Source organism: Pseudoliparis swirei, chromosome 18, assembly GCF_029220125.1.
Source record: "Pseudoliparis swirei isolate HS2019 ecotype Mariana Trench chromosome 18, NWPU_hadal_v1, whole genome shotgun sequence".
NCBI classification, from domain to species: domain Eukaryota; kingdom Metazoa; phylum Chordata; class Actinopteri; order Perciformes; family Liparidae; genus Pseudoliparis; species Pseudoliparis swirei.
Window position 1 is genome coordinate 15,812,423 of NC_079405.1, and position 22,693 is coordinate 15,835,115.

The following is a 22,693-nucleotide window of genomic DNA, read 5'->3' on the forward strand; positions in this document are numbered from 1 at the left end:
GTCCCACCAACACATTTAGAAATTTGCAATGGATATAAATGATTCACAATTGTTTTCGTACTTTGAATGTAAATAGCTTTCAAGAGTGCATCAAAAGCATCCAAAATAGCCGAATAGAGCTTGTTTATCAAATTGAGAAATGCCTTGGGGTTCTAGCCTAAGCCCTGAATGTACGTTATGTGTTTATTAACTGGGGCTGGCCTCCTGTCATTTTGCAAAAGTGCCCCCCAGGCAAAGCAAATGAAGGATTCCTGCAATAGAGGGCCTCACAGGTGGACTTTCGACCAGGATCTAAATTGGATCGAGTCCAGGTTGTTTTCCATGTAATTGTGTTGGAACTCTGCTGTCAGCGCCGACTCAATTAGATCATGTGATGTGTCAAGACAGAGAATGTGGACTGTAAAGTGCAGGTAAAAGTGACATGTAATGCAATTATTTTCAACCACAATTGCTTGTTAATTGGTTAATTGTTTTATTTTCTCTTTTTAATTTCTCAAGTTTTGGTGGAGCACATAAAAGCAGCCGTGCTTTCTATAAAATATTGTACAGCTGAGTGGTAATTTGTGAAAGTTAAGTAAGTGATGAAGTCATCGAGAGACACATCCTTAAACTGGCCAATGGAACAAGTTTTTGTTCTAATGGTTTTGAAAAGTTGACTTAAGTGTCCAAATAGCTTCGGATAGTACATGTTATTACTGTTGGTGCATATTTCCTTCCACGTCCATGAAGTTAACTTCTTTAATTTCGGCATTCGGAGTTTTCAAGCCTGTTGACTCGGCTGATTTCTGGATATTTGGTATTGTGGGTTATGAAAGAAGAATATCATTCAAATGTATGCAAGTCTGACTGTCAACAAAGAAGAGAGAATCTCTGGATACAACATTCACATAACCTCCACTCTATCTTTACATTGCAAATAGTTTGTGCTGCTCTGAATCCTGAATATTTCACAATTAACATGTTAACAAAGACATAGCTTGTCTTAATTTAATACTAAAGTGTTTTCCCTCTTTATGACAGTGTTTTGTCAGTGAAAAAAAACAGCAGTTTTTTGAATTTTTTATTGAATGACAAATCAGACTAAAACAATCTTGCCATAATCTCTATTTTATTTTGTCGCCAACAAATAGAATAAAGCATATAGCACATTTTTTTAAAGAACCATACTTCATGTGAAAACACCTAATTATTAGGGATAGTTTAACTTCAACAGAAAATAAAAAAAACAATGGAAGTACATAAATGCAATGCCAATTGAGTCAGTTTTCAACACATATAGAAAGTGTTAATGTACAAAAGACACTTCCAAACCAAGAGTGTGTTAGTCAGAGTCCTCTATAACATCATCTTGATCCACATCGTCCTCTCTGTTGACCGTCGTACTTTCCATATCCTAAAGAAAAGCACACGAGAAACATTTGGCTCAACTCACGCTGTGAACCAGCTCGCATAAAGCAGGAAGCATTAGGGAGAAAATACTAGGGCTGTGAAACGATTAAAAATTTTAATCGGATTAATCACAGGTTTTTGTGGATTAATCATGATTAATCACATATTACCGATATTCTCGGTATATTTTGTGAGAACATAGAGATTTATGACAAAAGACGGATATATACATTTGTACATTCTTCTATACAATGGTGCTGCAACTCAGCAGTTATTTAGCAGTTTTCTTCCATATGGAACATTAATACATCTTCATCCTAAACAGAATGTTTAACCCTCCTGTTACCTTTCGGGTCAATTTGACCCCATTCAATGTTTAATGTCGGCTGTTTTTCACTGTGTCAAACATATCAGAAATATCAACTTTTTTATTTATTTAAAGGGCTATTTAGGTAGTCAACAAACAAACATAAAGTACCTCACACTTAAACTTGGGAAGCAATATTAATTCTAATAATTTTCTGGAGGTTTTAATTGCTGGGGTCAAATTGACCCCGAAGGTAAAATATGTTAGTAAATGTAAAGGTAACAGGAGGGTTAAACAGAACATGTTTCTCTTGTTTGTCAACCATTAACTCCACCATGATACAATCTAAAGGCCTCTAGTCTTCCTCTAGCAGCTGCTGAGGCAAACTGACTGTGGGTTTTCTTCATGAACTGGGCCGTGATGAAAGGGACGGCGGGGACACCGCTGCAAAGCTGAAACCTCACCGGCCCGGACAGGTGGACAGATTGACAAGTTACTTTTTTTTTGCTCGGTCCCGATGCGCGCACGGAGCTCTGTGGCAGGCGAGACGGAGATCGATAAGTGTTAACGCAACGCGAAGAGACAGAAATGACATGCTGCTGTGGAGATACGATCAACAACAGACGTTTAGTTTAATAAAAGAACAAAGACGTGCTCTAGAGAACATGTCAGGGGCGGGCCAATCTCTTTAATGTCATGCGATCTACCGACACTACGCCGCGATCGACTGGCAGGTCGCGATCGACGTGTTGAGACCCTGATCTACAGGAAGTAAAAGTCGTAACAAGGTTTCCGGAGGTGAACCTGCGGAAGGATCATTACCGATGAACAGACCGTCTGCATGAGAGCGGACAGAGTTCAGATTGAAGTGGTGGATTGGAAGCTCATTTTGCAAGTGACTTTTTTTTTATCCCGACGACCAACAACAGACGGATTGGAAGCTCATTCTACGTATGCGTTAAATGCATTTAAAAAAAATAACTAGTTAAACCTGTAATTGAATTAACTGAGTTAACGCGTTATTTTTCACAGCACTAGAAAATGCATAACATTAACTTGGTACTGACACCATAATCAGATGTTTTTCTCTATTAACTGTCATCCACTAATCATTAGCGCGCTACAGAGCTCCAACAGTTACCTTATCTGCCCTTCACAGTTCCAACCGCCTGTTACCCCTCCTGTTACCTTAGGGTCAATTTGACCCCATTCAATGTTTAATGTCGGTGTTCTTTCGGGTCAATTTGACCCCAGGCTAAAATATGTCAGTAAATATAAAGGTAACAGGAGGGTTAACTGAACTGTTTGGTTTGAACTTCACAAAGTAACGACTCCGCCGCAGTGGGAGCTCATTGTTTGGCTGGCTGATACAACCAACAGTATTATTACTGAGTGCTGCTTGTACCTTCAAATAAAACCTGTGTTGTGGTCCTCTCCTGCTAATCTGTTTAGCTACGTTATGCTTTCTACACATTACTGTATTTATGTGTTTTTTATTTACTTACATCCAATGTTTAGTTTCATGGAAAAGGTTGTATTATGTTTTTTTTACAACATACACTTCCTGATTTTTTTGTTAGTCGCTGAATCTCTCAAATTTCTCAGGTTGTTGCTTTGAAAGACCCCACAATGTACTGGTTATAATATAATTATATATATATATATATATATAATTTGTGTGGACACAAATGTAATTGCATTGTTAATACCTGTTAGTTTCTTCAGTTTTTCACAATTTTGATGCGTTATTGAAAATAAAATTAACTGAATTAACTCTTGGTCAAGTCAATGTTGTTTGGAGTAAACTCTCTTTTCAACTTTTCATCCAATCCTATTCCTGTTTGAGATGGGAACACAATGTCTGAAAGGTACCTCGTCCTCTGACTGGTCCTGAGGCAGCGGGGAACATTGCTCTTCCTCATCCTCATCTTCATCACTTCCTTGTGACCGCTGAGAAAGAATCTCTTCACCCTGCAGCGTAAATTGTTGCTTTATTGTTAACAAACAGATATATTCAGACACTTACGATGAGTTCACTAATGTTGTACCTTCAGGTTGCGATTCTTCAGGTTGCCAATCCAAAATGCCTCTTGACAGTTGTTGAGCGTCAGCATGGCCTTCACTCGGTAAACAAACAGCTCGAGGCTCTTCTTTAAGGCTGGTACGTGATTGGTCAGGCTTGTATCCTGGTGAATCTGAGTGCCAACACATTATGACAAGGCTATTTAGTTATAGAGCACCAGAGGTCAGAACCCGTTTCTAATTTAACGGGAGTATTGATTACATTTTGTAAGATTTGGCACCAGACCATGGAGAGAGAGGCCTCCAACTAAAGAAATTGGAAATGAAGGAGCTAGAAACTGTGTGAAGTGTAGCGACCTTAGAATGTCCACACATGTGATGGAGCTGCCGGGTGCTGAGCTGGAAGACTTTCAGCAGGCTCTGGACATCCTCCTTAAAAAGGCAAAGCATCACACAGAGTCACCTGGTGAAGTGGGTCAGCACTTTGATATCTTCACCAGCAGTAAGCCCGGGCAGAGGTGATGTGTTTATTAGTCTTGTGTGTGACTGTGACTGAGTGAGCGTTCACCTCTGTGTCTGTCCATGGCTAATCTTGCAATCTGCTACAGAAAACTGCATAATATTTTGGGTGCACAGTTAGAGCCGCATGCTCAAAGACTTGTCGTGGTTACGGTGACCCATACTTTCTCAAAACACCTTTTATATCCCGATTACCAGCTGACTCACTGCTCATAACTGGCCCCCAGCGGGGGCCGCTTGTGAGAGCAGAGCTGAGTGCATCGCCGAAGCACAGCCGTTACTCTGGGCCGACAGAGTTAGCACACCGTTAAAGTTTTAGAAAGTGTTTTTGTCTGGCAGCGAATGCAGTATTTCTGAAACTGTGTGGTGTGCCCCTCTAGTGGAGTGCGGTGGTATTACAGGTGGGGCGCAAGGGTTGATTATTTTGATTTCAAGCCCTTTATTGAGAACAAAGTCATTAATAATAATAATAATAAACACTGCGACGGCCAAGATTCTAGGCAACTCACCACATCCTACCTCCGTGAGATCGGCTTTTCCGCTGTTGCCTCTCAAAACAAAATATATATAAGCTTAACATTGAGCATACATTGAGGGTGGCCGTATCAAGTCTGTAACCCCGTTTTTAAAAGATTGGTAGTGGAAAGAAGAAATACTAATCAAATGTGATTGCTCACACACACACCTAAACACATTGTTTTGCACAGGTTGCACGTTATTGTTGTTTTGAAAGTATCAAAGATGAAAAAACTCTTTATTGCCAAATATTTGAACTTATTTGGTTTAGTTTTTTACAGGTTGCAATTGTTTTGCCAAATATGAGTTGTTTTTTGCAGAGATATAACTTTATTTGCATTGTTCTAACAAAGTGATTTGCTTTTGACTGATGGAGCAATCTGCTTTATTTGAAAGTGATTGCACTTTGCATTATTTTATTATTTGAAAAAGCACAGATGGAGAAGTCACAAAAGGTTATTTCAATGAAAATTCAGCATGGACCATTTTTTACAATTTTGTTGGGGCGATGGGGCGCGACAGAAAAGGTTTGAGAACCACTGAGCTAACGGAACTACCAGTATACTCTGCAGCTCACTATTCAGTTTTTTTTTGTCTAACCACTAAAGAAACTCTCCGTGCTACGTGGGCAGACAGCTTGGTGAATTTACCTTTGTGTTGGCACAATGTTTGAAATGTGTTGTATGACGACTTTGACACAATTACTTGCATAATGTTACATCGCCACTTGTTTTTTAAGTTTGGATGAAGTCTTGACTACGCATTGCAGCCCTGGTTGTGTTAATTCAATCACACAACACAGCTGTGTTCGTTGGAGACACACCTGGGGTGCACTGTACTGAGTGCAGCCTCCTAGTTTGGCAAGTTTCACACAACAACACAGGATGTTGTGTTCTGTGCTGAGCCTTTCTGTAGTGCAAACACATGTTTGAAGAACAAAGGGAAGAAGAAAACATGCACTTATACATAAAGCAAGGTATGAATTAACTTGTTCTAGGATAAACTCGGAAATGTATGAGCACTTAGTTTGTGGTCTATTACAGTAATTTACTTTTGTTTATTTCAAATAAGGTGCCTCGCTTTTGAGATTTTAAAGGCCGTACTATACACCATGTCTGATGTTCAACTTAATATGACATTTACAAGCTGTATTAGGTGAAAAGATTTCATGCGTACCGTGTGCCTTTTGAAACTGTTGTCCAATAGTGGCATCCCCAACTTCAGGAAAGAATCCAGGAAAAGGCGGCCATACTACCAATAACAACATTAGAATCAGTTAACACAGTTAACAACACAGTTAACCGTTTCACCTGAACGTGAAATCTTTTTCAGCACACACAGCCAACTCACCTTCAGACACACAATGAGCACGGGCCGAGAATCAAACACCTGTGGGAAGAGATTAGAGCAAAAATACATGCGCAGATGAGCCTCACACATTTGGTAAAGACTAACAAAATCATAAAACAAACTAGAACGGGCACTCGGTAGAGCGCATACCGTTGCATATCACAAGATTGGGCATTGAATTATGAACATTTTGGCATTAGTTGCATGCCAATTGGATAGAAATTGACCGTGCTATGGTAAAAAGAAGATGTTGACCTTTCCATGACCTTGACCTTAACCTTTGACCCGATTGATCCCAAAATCTAATCAAATGGTCCCCGGATAATAACCAATCATCCCACCAAATTGCATGCGATTCAAGAAAATGTTGACCTTTTCGTGACCTTGACCTTAACCTTTGACCCGATTGATCCCAAAATCTAATCAAATGGTCCCCGGATAATAATCAAACATCCCACCAAATTTCATGCGATTCAGTTTAAAACTTTTTTGTTATGCGAATAACACGCATACAAATAATTAAATAAATAAATAAATACACGGCGATCAAAACATAACCTTCCGCATTTTCAATGCGAAGGTAAAGATGGGATGAGAATGCACATCTAATTTAACCTGCAGTATAAATTACCGAAAACTAGTCAAAATAAGACCCAGCTGAATGGTGGAAAAATAGATGAGGTTAAATGTCATAAATCATTTCAAGACATTCAGAGCCATTAGATCATGATGCTTACAGACCATCACTATTTTGACCAGGGCATGAAAATCTTCGACAGCTAGTTTCCATGTCAGCAGCTTCTCACTCTGAGCCTAAAGGAGGACGCAAGTCACATGGTTTTGTCATTAAAACACACAGAAACTTACATATAGTTAGTTATGCGCAAAAATGCACATTTCTTAGTTCACAGAGTTTGGACAAATTGGCATTAAAATAAATCGTTGCTCCTTTTAGTAGATGTGTAGCAGTGTTTTGTGTTTCTCATTACATTGAGCTGTTGGCTATACTGAATACAAGAGAACAGTGTACAGTCCAAACACTGACGGCTTACCTCAACGTTGTCACTGACTTTGCCAACAGGAATCTTCCTGATGGCCTTTTCCAGCTCTGCCATCAACACTTTGTAGAACACCAGGAATGTTTGCCTAAAAAATTCAAGTAATTTACTACATAAATAATAACAATATGGATAAATAGATGCTTTAATGTGATTATTATTGATTTATTGTTATCACAATTAGCTGTCCGGCACACGAGTGCCCGATGGCAGAAGCATTAATCAATCTAACTGTGATCTGCTACTTTTGTATAATCACTCACATTTTGCTCTCAGAAAACTAAGCACCCTGAAGTGATGGTGATGTACCTGTTGAGAGTGGGCCATGACGCCGAGCTCTCATCTTTTGATGCATTCAGGAGCTCTGCAATTCCTCTTTCAGTTATTTCCTCCACTGCCTTCAGAACATCATCGACATGCTCCAGGTAAATTCTGCAGAGGAAAAAGACAAAGACATTATAATTAAAATGTGCAGATGCTTGTTAACATATAAGATAACAAAACTGTGTGCTTTATAACCCTTCTAGGTCCTTTAACATTATGTGATGTTGTCATAGAGTTGTTACCTTGAAAAATGCTGAACAAAATACCATCTTCATAACTTTACTGTGTGACCACTACACTAAACTACGTGCACGCTGTCCCTGAATTGATGCTTTGATTGTACTGCATAGAGTTCATTTATTAAAGAACAATGGGTAATATGTTTCCCTCAGCACTTTGCATTGCATATAACATTACACACAAAATATACTTTTGAAAACATACATTTATTTTCAACAGTTCTTTCGAGATGATACAAATAAATTAAAGTCCTTTGATGAATTACCTATTAAAGATGAAACTTGTGTGAATGATTCACAAAAGCTAGACCAATACTGGAATTTTAAGGACATGTGAGACCTTACAAATATTCTCTCATCTAATCTTATCAGTCGTCATATACACCAATACAAAACAATGCACAGTATGTGTGATACACTTAAATCCATTGCCAATGTATCAGACAGGCTTTAATACAAACATATTCTTTTGATACGTTCCATAAATTTTGTAAGCAACTTTTTTTGTTTTGTGCTAAATGTATTTCTGAAATTCAGACCCACCTTAGGAGAGTGTGAAGCGCTTCATTGAATTTATTCCCGCGCTCCTTCTGTCCGCTGGCTGTCACCCAGTCTTGGCTGAGGAATCTTTTTGCAAGGGAAGCTTGGAAGAAAAATCAGGCATTTATCATCACAGTCCAATCAATAGCAGATACATTTATTTAAGTGAGACAACACTTACCAGTCTGCTCTCTGTAGGAAGCGGAGTTGCCTCCTTTCTCTGACACAGTGGACAGCAGCTGGGAGAGACACAGAGCTGTGCTGAGACTTGGCATTGTGCTGCGGAAGTTCACCAGGTACTCGAAGCTGTGTCTGAACACAGAGGAAACGGGGCAAAGAAAAAAACACAACTAAAACCACTTGACTTTAAAATATGTATGTGTGTCACTCGGAGCAAAAAGGAAACGAGAGGCTACAAAAGCCTCTCGTGATAAACAGCTCTACAGCTTCCGCCGGAAACTAAAAACACATCTTTTACGACTATATCTGGATTAAAACACAGATTAGCACTTCAGTGGCATTTAAATAGCTCTTATTATGGTACTTTTGTAGTTCGACTATGTTGAGGAAATGTTACTTTCTGTATTCTTGTTGTTCTTAGTTTGTACTCTGGGTTGATGCACTTATTGTAAGTCGCTTTGGATAAAAGCGTCTGCTAAATGACATGTAATGTAATAAACAAATAGATCAATAGATTGTTTCTTTTTTTCTAAAATTCTAAAAGCATATTCTATCACTCACTTTACAAGCTGCTCCAAGGTCAACTCAGCACTTTCCTCTTTTAGTCGTTCAGCCAAAACTCCCAGCGCCTTCTTCAGTAAGCCCCGCTGTCCTGGCTGGCTGAATCCAGACCTGACCAACACACACATTGGTAGATTTATTCCAGAGATTAAACTAAAAAGAAGCTCGACACACCGACTCTTCCAAAGGCTTACACCTCTGTAATTCCAAATAGTTAAAATATTCAATGTCTGGCATGAAAGTCCGGGGTGCTGGTCCTCCTCACCAGCTGAAGGTGGTGTTCAGGACCTGCAGGAGCAGCTGGTAGCTTGATGACATCAGATGGTGCTGCTGAATGTCTGTGGCAGGTCCGTCAACAACACCGTTGTTATCAGACAGCAGTGTCTGCGGAGAAAAATGCACCAATGTAAACTAACACAAAACAATGATTTATTTATTTTAATAGACAACTGGAAGGAAGAGACAAAGTCTTCCCTCATATCTACGGAATTATTTTGCACCTGGAAGTGGTTGTGGCAGTTCTCCAGGTGGGAGCAGAGGGCAGGCAGCAGCTGGACACAGTAGGAGGCGACATCCTTGGAGCTCCTCTGCTGTAGATGGGAGAAGCCCACGCTCTTATCGGCCCTGGCCTGCACAAGAACACGTCATTAAGTCTGGTCTCATATAAGCCTGCATATGTTTTATACAGTTACCACAAAATATAATTGACACTCAAAGAAACTTGGCAGACAGGACAGAAGATAGACTTTCTTTAGGCCTTCATCTTATTTGACTGTATTAACGATATATATGTTTTTTGGAATCAATAATGAATATTGCAAATGGATGTTTCCCTGGATATTGTGTTTGGATACCTGCACATTCTTACATCTTGAGAGCTTTCATATCTTCTCTGACCTGCGCTTATCACTGTATATGTTAGCTTTTGTATGCACCTTAAAGAAAGGAACTCTCTTTGCAGGGGCAGCGGTAAGACTGAACTCCACTTTGCGATGCATATCCTCCAGCAGGAACACCAGCTCAGCAGGACCCAGCAGAACCTCCTCCCGCACCTCGCATAAGGATATTAGAGATGTATAACAGAAATCTGTGTATTGATGTAAGTGGTGCTTACATTTGTACAATAGATTACATTTGCATAGACATTGATTTCACTCTAATCCAAATTAATCCCCATGTTTCCAAAAGACCACACACACAGACACACAAACAAACACACTGAATAACCCTACCCAACGCTAACCTTAAAAGGTAACTTCAGTATTTTTCAACATGGATTTCCAATGTTTCTTTGTCCAAGTGACTAATGGGTACAACAATGTATTAAGTAGGTCCAGGGTTGAGCGAGAACGCTGCTGTCTTTGTCTGGTGCAGAAGAGGAGGCTGTAACGACCCTGAGATGATACGCCTCGGTTATCCACGAGGACAGTTGCACATGAGCTGATGCAGGAACGTTCGGATCTTTAAGAACTCTTGCTGGTTTCTCCTCACGCAAACAGATATTATCAATGCTCTTCTTAATTCTATATTTCTTCCGACAGAAAATGGATTTGCATTGACAGGCGAAAATCTTTCTCATGAAAACCCAGCAAAGGGCCGTGTGCGACGGTGTGAGGTCGGACACTTGCGACCCTCGTGAATGCGGCAAAGATAAATCAAGCCTGAGGCGGACGAGGCAGAAAGTAAAAGCAGAGTGAAATGAAACATGCCAGCAGACAATTTTTTTCGCTGTCTGTCCACGAACTGTTGTTCTTCTCCATAAATTAGTCCAGTCTACAAGTAGCGGGGCGGGATCTGCTCAACACTTTCACAATTACAATGTGACTGCCCGGTCAGTAGAAGTCTAATGGTAATCACATTTTCATACTTTAAATTTGGTTTGGTTAAAAAACATTCTGTCAAGACCAAAATCTACCTAGATACAATCTAGAAAACTGACGGCAACAACGTGGGAAAATAGGGTCCGGATTGAAAAATACAGACATTACCCTTTAGAGTTGGAAAGCCTTAATATATTAAATTATTATTATTCAAATAACTACAACATCTCTAATTGTTGTAGAAAGCCCTACACACCTTCTTATTCCCTTTCTCACCTTGGTGTGGAGCTCAGAGTCGAGCAGTGAGCGGGACAGCAGGCCACACTGCAGCACATCAAGCACCTCCATGTCCAGCTCCCTGAAAAACTGTCTGTAGGACAGCAGGCTGACACCTTGCCGGATCTCCTTTTCCTTCTCCTTTTCTGGCTGCTCCTTTAGCACAAGCACAGTCACCTTTTTAGTGTAGTTCTATAAAAAAAGAGATTAATACAGGAGGTAAAAGTTTACCTGCTGAGTTTTGTCTGCTTCAGTCATCTCCTCAAGCTGAGCGCTGCTCTCTGAGGAATTCTTACCAGGAGCCTTCCTTTTCTTTCCTGGTGCATCTAATATAACACAATGAGAGTTTAAAATGATATGAGTATGTATTCCTTATTCATTAATGTGGAGTAAAATATCTTCTCTTACCTTTCTTTGCCTTAATCACAGGAGCAGCAGAACTAAGTATAACACCCTCTGTGCTTTCTCCATCAAAGTTGGCAACCGGTGGAACATAGCCAGGTGTTTCTGGAAGACACATTAAAGAAACGGTACATTTAAAAACGATGCTGTAATAGAATTGACACCATGTGGCCCAAGGGGAAGATCTTGAGATGCTCAGTATTTATGGATCCAAAGCTCACCTGCCAAAGCCCTCTCCAGCAGTGTCTGAAGGTAGGTGATGTTCTGCAGACGGGTCATCACTTTCATCTTCATCTCAGTTTCTTTTTGTTCACAGAATGCATTTATGACCTATCATAAAACAGGGTAAGAGATTGCTTTCGTCACGATCTTACCTACTTGGTAGAAAGTGTTGCAATGAAAATCCATGGCATGCAGTTACCTCTCTGAACCAGTTGATGGTGTGAAACAGCAACGTACAGAGGAATTCCCTCTCAGCTTTAGACAGGCTCTCCATTTTCTCTACTACATCCATGTCCGTCAGGATCAGAGGGCAGCCTGTGACCCAGCAATTTTAAACACACACACATAAATTATTTTACAGCTACAGAAAATGAGGTCCAACTGGTTTTCATGAGGAATGTCTAATTTCCACTTCCTCACCCAGCAGGCCGTCAATCTCCTCCAGGTCTCCCTGGTGCTGTTTGTGCTCACAGAGTCTCAGGAGGCGGAATAATGGAGACAGACAGAGAGGAGACACGCGCCTGGACAGGAAGGAAACAATATGCAACAAGTCGTTGATTACATGCTTTACATGTTTGTAAGATATTACAAAATAAACTCTAATTGCAAATCTGACTGTACTACAAGTGAAATAGATCATTGACTACATATGTTGTTGTCACACATGAGATCTGGTAAGAAGTGAGGGGACTGACTTGTGGGTCTTTGAGGTTTGATTCTGTTGCTCTCCTTTCATCTGGACATTTTGGGCCAGTAGAGGCAGTAAGTTGATGGCAATGCTGTTTCCTTGACCTTCCAGGTCATACAACACACAGGGCGTAAAGGGAAAGGAACTGAGACACACAGAGAGGAGGGATTAGTGACAGTAGTTATAGGAATTCTATTAAAACAAATAATTTCCTATGCTGCCAGCTGTCGATGACTAACCCTGATATTTTTGGTCCGACGTCCACCACAAAGTCAACCTGGAAGTCATCTATGACACTCTTTTCGATGCTTTGCTGTTGGTTGGAGAATAACACGACCAGAATGCTTAATGATGTCTTCGCTGTGTCTTGTGTTGGATGCATGTCAAAGACGCTAAACATGAAGACATAAGAGGAGCGATAAAGGAACAACAGTCAATGTTTATTTGACACAGACCTGCACCTGTGGGTCCAGGGTAGAGCTCAGCATCAGGTTGGCCAGTTCATCATAGTAGAGAGCGGCAGCCTCAGGTGAGCTTTCACTGCTGGACTTCACCAGCTCCAACAGGGCGGTCACCTGCAGCAAACGGTACAAACACAAAGATATCCACAGGCCAGTCAACTTCAGTTTACATCATGCTGCGCTGAGATTAAAAGGCTTTTTGATAGTTTGTGGAAGGAGAAATGATTACTGTTGGAATGATTTTGCTTGCCCTCTTCCACAAGGAGGTTACAGCAGGTGACGGTCTGAAGAGCAAACCTGTAGCTGATGCAGTGTCTGAAGACACTGGCTCTGTACGTGATTGAAATGCTTGAACACGAGCCCCCAACAAGTGCTGACCCTACCCAAACCCCCCTTGGTTTAACATTTTTATTATAGAAAAGTTATTCACAAATTCCAGTTGATAAAACACCACTGATCTCTTTAATAAAGTGAAGATGGAAAAAGTATGAACACAAACCAAAAGCCATCTTATCAACTTATATAACCAAATTAAATGCAAAATAAAAAGCAACAGCCTTTTGGATGATATGTGGAAAATCTAAACAATATTCATTGGTTATCTGATTTACCCTTATCCACTATTAAACACTAACTCTAGGCATGAACAACATAACATGATACTGTTATCTATATGGACTTGAAGTTATGTATTGCAGCTATAAAAGCCACAAAAACATTGTCTTACAGGATGTAGTCTCTGCGTATAAGCCTGCCATTGGCCAATTATTTATCTTCCCCTTCTGCTTTCTATTTCACAAGGACACGGTTGCTTCATCCTGACCGTAGTGCCGCCTAGAAGACAACTGTGATGGATTTAAAGGAATACAACCAGGATTCAACAGACCTTTCTCCTGCACTGGCACAGCGCTAACACTAAGTGTAGAGAAAGGTCTGTCTATGTGAGTCTAGAACAGAAGTTAAATTTAAATGAAAATTCAAAAAATTAAAACCAAACTAAAGCGAAATCCCAAACTGTATTATCCGTACAGACACATTGTTCATTCAGATTTGTGTTATGAATAATATGTACCTGTCTGAGTGTCTCCTGGGGTAACGAGCCATTCTGTGACTCTTTCACTTTAAGCCTGGGGGGGGGCAGCAGAGAGCAAGACTGACAAAGTGACAGAATAAAGAGATACAATACTAATGTGATACATGTACACTGCCTCCTGTGAGGAACACCTCTTACCTGACGGCGCCCATGCTTCCTACAATCCTGACGGCGCCAATGATGCCAATACGCTTGTACTTGGGCACAGTGCTGGAGAGCTGTTTGCGGATCACGATGTGCATGTCATCCTGAGAGGGAACAGAGTCAGAGAGCTGCGTCAGCGGGTGAGAGGATGTCGAGGGAAGGCCTTGGATATAAAAGATTGAATTATCTTGTGAATGTTGACCTGGATGTGAGATCCCTGCTGCTGTTGCCCGAAGGCCAGGCCGCTCAGAAGGTGGAAGAGTCTGCGGATCTGCTGGGGTGTGAGGTTGTCCATGTAATCTAAGATTCCCTGAATCAAATATAGTTTGCAGTTAAAAACTAAACCAAACATAATGATATTAAACCGTTGTAAGAAAGCCATCAGGGACCATCTGCTAGCTACAAGCTGTTGGCCACATCCATCATTTGAGCTCAAATGTCATTCATACATGTACTTTTTTTCTTTTAACCCTTGTGTTGCCTTCGGGTCATTTTGACCCGATTCAATATTTAACCCTCCTGTCGCCTTCGGGTCAATTTGACCCGATTCAATGTTTAATGTCGGTGTTCTTTCGGGAGTCAACAAACAAAGATAAAGTACCTCACACTTAAACTTGGAAAACAATATTAATTCTAATAATTTTCTGGAGATTTTAATAGCTGGGGTCATATTGACCTCAAGGGTAAAATATGTTAGTAAATATAAAGGTAACAGGAGGGTTAAACATTGAATCGGGTCATATTGACCCGAAGGCGACAGGAGGGTGAAACATTGAATCGGGTCAAATTGACCCGAAGGCAACACAAGGGTTAAAGAAAATTGAGAAGCAGAAGTTACACATTTGTGCCAACTGGAGACACAAATATGAAGAACATATATGTGTTCTGGAGAGAGAGAGCTTGCCGTTAACCATTAATCCAGGGTTAATGTGAAAATAATCTCTGTTTACAATCTGACTAAGATTCAGAGTATGGTATTTTAAAGAGCAAAATATTATTTATGTTATATTATTAAGTAAAACTTGACAACGGTTCTGCAGATTTAAGTTGTCCTTAAGGACCTGCAAGCTCAGAGCCGTACTTTATGCATTTGTTAAGCGTGTTTTGGTGAGCAAATAGAATCGCAGATATAAGGATCACCTCCTTACCTTGACAAAAACAGCATAAAGGGCCATTTCTGAGGGTTTTTCTGTGACAAGGCCGCAGAGCAGCTCCAGAGCCATGTCCACCTCCCCACCCACACCACTGCACACATGGGTCACCAAAGAGCCCACCACCTCCTATGAAACATACAGGATAGACATAAAATGACTCGGCTGCAAAAACAGTTGTACATTGTATTTTTTAAGTGAATCCCAAACCCACCTGTTGGCAGTAAGAGTCAAAAGCCGTGAATGAGTGTCGGTACATGTGTCCACCAAAAGGCACCACACATGGGTCGGGGGAGCGCAACAAACTCTGAGCCAGAGACAGGATGGAGGGGAAATACCCTCGCATGACCTAGAGTGCCATCATTGATAAATATAAGCAATCATTCAAATAACAAGGAACAACGACAACAGCATAACATAAAATGCCCTGTGCTACGGTCTTTATATTTAAACGTGTACGTCTGCAGACTGACCCACCTGAGCATAGTCCCTGAAGGTCCTCTGGAGAAGAGGCTCCTGGATCAGTCCAGTCCTCACTTTCCCCTTCAGCAGCCGCTCCGCGCCCCGTCGGCTCTGGTTAGCGTTGGTGGAGTGGAGGATGAACAGCACCAGCAGATCTACTACCTGACATGGCCGAGCACATTTTAAGGAATAGACTGAATTCTCACATCCCCACATGACTGTGAGACATGAAAATAGTTCTGCTAAAGGTCCTTGACTTTAAACATGTTTACGGTGTTTAAACTTTGTGATTGAATTTGAAGATGACAGTTAAAATACAGTATGATGCATTCCAATATTAAATAATAAGTTATTGTTCTATCATTGTCCAGATTTCATTAACAACTGCAGAACTGTAGTCAAGATGAATACATTCCTTTTTGATTTTATAGATTTTTAGACACATCAGCCCAGAATGGTATGTAACAATCTATTTACACATGTATACATCGAACCCATTAACTAGAGGACACCCTAAACGAAGGAGATGAGGCTCACCTTATGGTCCTCCTCTTCGTCCACAGACTCAATTGCCTGATGAAAAACGACACAGTAAAAGTTCAGTAAGCAAACTAAAATTGAGAAGACAAATTCCAGAGTCTGCATTTTTTAATCAATTAAAGCAAGGGGGAATACAAGATTAATTTCCCACCTTGAGCCACGCCTCAGATATCATTTTCTGGAATCGCACTGCTGACTTGATGCCGTCCAGTATCAATGTAACGCTATCTTGGCTGCTGCCAGCTGATGGTGTGGAAGAGGACCTGCTCCAAGACCAGATGTATTCGATTACACTTCAGGAATACAATTATAACAAGAACCTAGTGGTCTCCTTCAAAATAGGTTCCTGACTAAACATACTGACATATATGTATGTCTTACGCTGCTGATCCTTTGCTCTTTATGCGGCTCTGAGAGGCCTGCAGCACAGGAGGGAGAACACACTGCTCCAACTCTAACTTTTTACGAAGATTACGCACCACCTAGACGCAGGAAAAACCCATGTTAGATTCTTGATTTAAAAAATATACAGTATGTAATGTAGGGAACACAATTACTATCTCATCATAAATGCAAAATGGTGCGGAAATGACTCTGGGCTCTGACCTCATAGGCATCAGAGGCTGAGACAGAATGCAGGACGAACTTGACCACCACAGGTAAGTCCTCCAGTTGCACAGCAGCCAAGGTGACCATAACGGCGCCACGGACCTGAGAGCAGACAGTAACAGCACAGTGACATTCACTTTGCCTCTAACAATTCACCAACAATAAGTGTTATATAATCTGTGCATGTGTGTGTGTTTACGTGTAGGTGTAGGTGTAGGTGTGTGTGTGTGTGTGTGTCTGTACTACCTCAGTAAGTAATGAGGAACTAAGGTTCAGACTAGAGAGGGCATCCAGGATGGGGACAGTCAACTGAGTGTTCTCCTGGAGTAAAGAGCTACAGAGAACAGGGATGAGAACAGTAGCGAGTATAATCATCAACTCTGAAACCACACATGCAGCACGAGAGTTACTGAACATACTTGAGCTCTCTGGCTATATCATTGTGCTGGGAGTCTTCCAGTATCTCTGGCAGACTAGTGATGATGTCACGCTGAACCTCCACCGGTGCGACTGACACCAGCTCCATGAGCTTCGCTGCCAACTCCTGCAAATAACAGGCCACAAAAAGGGCTGAAATAAAGACGTCACCATCTAGACATTATATGATGACTGATATGAAGAAACACATGAATACAGATCTGATTGAACAGCAAAAACACAGTTATTAACTTTAAATAGCTGTGATTGGCTCTCTCACATGCAAACTATGATCATAGAAATGACTACCTTGCTGTCCACAATTCGGTCTAGCCATTTAAACTGGTTGATAATTGCGTGAGGAATACTGAGTCCTCCATCTCCGGTGCTGTGAGGGACAGAACACGTTTACGTTTAGAAAAACAACACAGCGGCAAAGAAAGTGTAAAATGATTTCAATGATACTGACCCATCAAACATAAACTCAGGGAGCTTCTCGAGCAAGGTGTTAATGATAAAGCTCTGCATGAAAAAGAAAAGCGGATTAAGGTTTAGTGGAATATGCACTTGCACAATTCACATTTGCATGCTTTAAAGCAGAAAAATACATTTTGTTTTTCAGCGTGTCATTCTTTGTGATGTGGTGATGCAGTGGTCTTTGGGAGAACCTATGAAAAAACATCTAACCTGCAGCATCTCAATGCCCAACAGCATGCGCAGCAGGCTTTCCTGAAAAGAGCTGACCTGACTGCAAAACAGAAGAAAACATGTCAGTAGGTCACCCCATACAGTCAGACTCCTGACATGAGCTTGGTCAAGGCCATAGCTGTGCCCTTTATAAGTAGTCTCTATTATCAATGAGTGTTTTTATAGTCACCTGGAGTCTCCATCCAACAATCGTGGGACACATGGAAGAAGGCAGTTCCTAAACCGCTCAGGGTCCTCAATATGAGACTCTAGTCCAGTGGTAAACTCCTTCACAATCTAAGCAAAGAAATGTCAGTGAAACATAACTGCCTCATATCACATACCTTCATCTTGTGAGGGATGGTGTATCGCTTAGACTTACCCCAGGGTACCTGGGACTCTTCTGGAGTTGCTTCTGTAGCCTCTTTTGGAAAACTACTTGGTCGACAGCTAGATGGAAAAGATAAGGACCAGAAAAATCAGAAGTGGACATACTAATGTTTTGAAATCTGGTTTGAGTGTGTTTTACCAATCTCATTGGATGTTCCAGCGTGTTTCAAGGTGACACCTGCTTCTCGAAGAAAGACACCAAATACACTTTCATTTGTTTCTTCTGGAGCCGGTTCCTTTAGTTTGCGACCAGTGTTGCGACTCTTCTTTGCCTCTACAGAGAGAAGAGAATACACCATAAATATAACCGAATCCAGCAGAGGATACTGGGCACTATTATATTATTATAGAGATTTTAGACAAGGGGCCATCAGTGAATGCAGGGAGTGAGATATGGTGTTACTTTATGGCATACTCCTGTGATACTGATTCTACTCCATCGTAATAATGACAGGCATCTGGTACTTTGGATCTGTCAATTGTGGAACTGGGGAAATTCACTGTGAATCCCGTACCAACACATAGGTGCGTTACTAACTGGTGTGATGATGTTACGTGACATGATACTTACTAGTGGTCGTCGTTGCTTCCTCTCCTTTATCCACAGACGAGCGTCGCTTTTTACGCATCATCTGATAAAATATGAAGGACAACACGTGTTTAATAGCTGGCGTTAGACCAGTATTAGCATCAACAGCTGCAAACAAGATAATGTACTGTTGTAACAAGTGAACTTCACTGGGTACATAAAGTCACAGCAAACTGCTAGACTGTAGCTGTGCTGTTAGCTCACGCTACAATACAAACACGCCACATTGAAGTATGTTATATTGAGGTTACGTTAAATATTAAAAGGGAGACATACGTTTTGGTAGCGAGACGTCGATATTTCGACCAAAGCTTAAGACACAGAAGTTACAAATCAACCTTCCGCGCCAAATGTATTGCGTGCGTCACAAACCAGTTAGGGATACTCGATTTAGATGATCTTCAATGAGTTTAGGGAACCGAGGGGCACAGCGGGAAGAAATGAACTCGTCCGAACGTAAATTAATAAAGTGAATATAGATAGTATAAATATATCCTCTATAAGTTAGTATGTTGACTGAAGGTTGCGCTTTTAAAAACGGTACGTCGTTTTACACTCCAACCACGACAACATATTGTAAACGGTCTCTCCGTTTCTAGCATTAGGTTAAGTGTTCAGACAATCTGTTTGTCCGTTGGTGGGCGGGGTCAGAAGTCTGTCGACATATTTTATCATTGTATACTTTCCTTGTACTTTTCTGGGATACGCCGTGTAACGAAACAGGCGCAGCCCCAAAGCGCTGTAACTGCCCAACGACTTCAAAGAGTGTATTCGTACATTGAGCGGCTTCACTGCTACCTGCGTCCTCCTTCGCCTCGCTTGGTTTACTGGAGCGACATAACCAGTCAGTTCACGAGCCCTTTTGTTTTTAAAAGAGAGCAGGAGGCTCTTTTTAAACAAAAAATGTTAAAGCGGCCGTTAAACGAATAGACTAAACCTGTCCTGAAATAAACTAGCATTGTGTGCCATTAGAGGGCACTTAGTATATTGCACTTTAATACAATACAATGATATCCATCTTTAATTTAGTTTGTTTCATTGCTTGCCTGGATAACTTCCCCCAGGAATATAAATTGAAATTACAACATTTAGTATTCATGTTTAGGCAACATTTCGATTTAGTTGAAGATATCATTTGAGTTTCTAAATTCCATGCTGTGTAATAACAATAATAATCAGGGTGTAGTAAAACAATGTTGACTTACTCTTGCATGCTTTTATTTTAACATAGAACATACCATAAATGTAGCGATACAATCATTAATACTTTCTATTAATGTGATGATATATGGGAATATCCTAATCCCGTCCCGTAGGCTGCAGGATGTGAACCATCTTGAGAGTTAAATACAAGATCTTTGACTATAAATCATCGCTTGCTCTTGACGCATGCTCAAGACACCGAAGAAAGTGGAGTGACTCGGAAATAAAGGGATCATAGTGACTCGACAAAAAGAATAAGTATCAAGAATGGCTGCGAAATTTTACGAGCTCTCAACCAAACTCCTCACGGGGAAAACGTTTAATTTTTCCTCCCTGAAGGGCAAAGTTGTCCTCATCGAGAATGTCGCGTCTCTCTGAGGTACGACCTCCAGGGATTACACTCAGATGAACGAGCTCCACCAGCGGTACGCCGGCAAGGGGCTCGTGATCCTGGGAGTGCCCTGCAACCAGTTCGGCCATCAGGTGAGGAAATGATTGTTCTCTCCAACAGGTCGACTCTACCCGAAAATAACTTTAGAATTTTGAAACAATTATACAACGGCATACAGCAAAATTGTCAATTATAATGAATGTGTAGGCTATTTACTCAGATGGAATAAGTGTTTTTCCTGGTTTAGACTTTATATAACTATATAGTTATATATATATATAGTTAGTTATATATAACTATTTATATATATGCACTAATCCAAGTTAATAATTATATTATCTCAACCAATTTATGAAAATTCGAAAAGTAAACTTAAAACTTAAGGATACATTTAGCTGGTGAGGAATTGAGTTCCTTTAAAATTGTTTCTGCAAATTTAGGAAAGAGGAAATGGTGCTACTGTTGGTAATAAAAGGCACACCTAGCTAGTTATGTATGACAACCCTAATAATTCATTAACAGATGGTTACAGAAATGATGGTTCAAATAATCCGCAGAGTTCAACAGTAGGGATTGGTTCTTTCTGCTCGAGAAAAGGCAGATAACAAAATAAACAGTGGACTTACAACATGTTGTAATAGTAACTGGTCAGACCTGATCTGTAAAGACTTGCATGATTTCTTTCGTCATTACATTGTCCTCAGCCATTTAAAACCTTGAGTCAGTGGTATTGGAATGATGTTGGACTTCTAAAGTTTTACATCACACTTGAACTTCACACCTTTGTTCCATGACGTTATCTGCTAACCACTTCCTTTATAAAACATGAAAATGAAATAAGGTCTAGAGACAAACTGCCATTATATACTTTACCAAGGAAACTCCTTAAGAGTGACCTGCATCCTAAAATGTAACAATCACACCTAAAATTCTGTTCAACCCATTCAGGAGAACTGCAAGAATGAGGAAATCCTCATGTCTCTGAAGTATATCCGTCCTGGAAATGGCTTTGAGCCAAAGTTCCAGCTCCTGGAGAAAGTAGATGTGAACGGGAAAGATGCCCATCCCCTGTTTGTGTTCCTGAGGGGGGCGCTCCCATACCCCAGCGACGAGTCGGCTGCCCTGCTCGATGACCCCAAGCTGATCACGTGGAGTCCGGTCTGCAGGAACGACGTGGCCTGGAACTTTGAGAAGTTCCTCATCGGGCCGGATGGAGTGCCGTTCAAGCGCTACAGCAGGAGGTTCGTCACCAGTGACGTCGAGGGTGACATCAAGAAGCTCCTCAGCCAGGCCAACTAAAGAACCCGTCCTCCAGTACCGTTGACCCACTTTGGGCTCCTTGCTGTCTCTCTGCAGCTTCTGTGCAACACTTGTCAGACCGCCTGTGCTCTCTTACATACGGTAGCTGTGTTCTGTTCTTTTACAATATGAAGGCACCCTCTAAAAACAAGTTATTTGTAAGGGGGGAATCTGATGAACCGTAAAAGCCTGAATGTTTTCAGCTGCATTGTGTATGCAAAGCACAGCAGTGTTTTCAAGTGTAAAGAGGACCAATAAAACTATTTTATTCACACATTTCCTGACTGCCTCTCAGTGAAATTACAGGACCAATACTTTATATTGTTCTTTTGAATATATATGCAAGTAAAACTTTATGATAAAACGCAAAACGTTAACCTGCATTTAAAGTAATTTAGTTGTAATTTAGTTATTGTGGGTAAGATTCCCCGCCCAGCACTTCTGTCGGGGATCCTGGATTAGCAGATTATCGTACATTTTGCAATCAGTCAGCATTAAACTAAGGCTGCATCATCTGCCAACAAGATCCTTTCACAATAGATATTTCCCAACTATCTCAAATGTTAAACCAGTTTTGTTAGTCACAGCTTTATTGAAGGCTTATTAGAGTATTGTATATATTTTGGGTAATTAGTCCAAACAAACCACTTTGTTGAGGCCTCCAGTCTTTATTGTACTTTAAATTCAAATATTTCTCAGTTAATAACAAATACTGTAGATATTGGCAATAACATAAATATGACGTGAATCTTTACATCTATTTTCAATAGTCTGATTATTTACATATCTTCGGTTATTTTTTTGTTTGAATGCTGTCATTAAGAGGGAAAACAAGATTCGCTGC

At 40.7% G+C, this 22,693-nt stretch overlaps 2 protein-coding genes across 4 annotated transcripts; one reads left to right on the plus strand and one right to left on the minus strand.

Moving 5' to 3' along the window:
* Positions 1 to 1,045: 1,045 nt before the first annotated feature.
* On the minus strand, positions 1,046 to 19,678 carry fancd2 (FA complementation group D2). Of its 3 annotated transcripts, none has more exons than XM_056437652.1 (44): positions 19,329 to 19,667; positions 18,939 to 18,999; positions 18,507 to 18,641; positions 18,360 to 18,427; positions 18,168 to 18,274; positions 17,978 to 18,038; positions 17,760 to 17,812; positions 17,600 to 17,678; positions 17,293 to 17,417; positions 17,120 to 17,207; positions 16,871 to 16,975; positions 16,646 to 16,746; positions 16,416 to 16,527; positions 16,262 to 16,297; positions 15,740 to 15,886; positions 15,477 to 15,611; positions 15,260 to 15,391; positions 14,314 to 14,421; positions 14,106 to 14,215; positions 13,947 to 14,001; positions 12,869 to 12,988; positions 12,653 to 12,726; positions 12,421 to 12,558; positions 12,146 to 12,246; positions 11,925 to 12,040; positions 11,725 to 11,833; positions 11,510 to 11,608; positions 11,333 to 11,427; positions 11,102 to 11,257; positions 9,941 to 10,057; positions 9,506 to 9,634; positions 9,271 to 9,389; positions 9,006 to 9,116; positions 8,446 to 8,576; positions 8,268 to 8,367; positions 7,471 to 7,593; positions 7,156 to 7,249; positions 6,845 to 6,916; positions 6,104 to 6,142; positions 5,930 to 6,004; positions 4,076 to 4,150; positions 3,745 to 3,891; positions 3,569 to 3,667; positions 1,046 to 1,393 (listed from the first exon to the last, which is right to left on the minus strand). In XM_056437652.1, exons 2-44 carry the CDS (start codon positions 18,997 to 18,999, stop codon positions 1,322 to 1,324), a joined length of 4,329 nt encoding a protein of 1,442 aa, XP_056293627.1. In that variant the 5' UTR covers positions 19,329 to 19,667; the 3' UTR covers positions 1,046 to 1,321. The 3 variants fall into 3 exon arrangements, with proteins under 3 accessions (XP_056293627.1, XP_056293626.1, XP_056293629.1); XM_056437651.1 differs by having other exon boundaries at positions 19,233 to 19,667; XM_056437654.1 differs by lacking the exons at positions 1,046 to 1,393; positions 3,569 to 3,667; positions 3,745 to 3,891; positions 4,076 to 4,150 and having other exon boundaries at positions 5,945 to 6,004; positions 6,841 to 6,916; positions 19,233 to 19,678.
* Positions 19,679 to 20,347: 669 nt separating this feature from the next.
* Positions 20,348 to 22,128, plus strand: gpx1b (glutathione peroxidase 1b). Its single transcript, XM_056437014.1, has 2 exons — positions 20,348 to 20,642; positions 21,499 to 22,128. Exons 1-2 carry the CDS (start codon positions 20,427 to 20,429, stop codon positions 21,847 to 21,849), a joined length of 567 nt encoding a protein of 188 aa, XP_056292989.1. The 5' UTR covers positions 20,348 to 20,426; the 3' UTR covers positions 21,850 to 22,128.
* Positions 22,129 to 22,693: the final 565 nt, after the last annotated feature.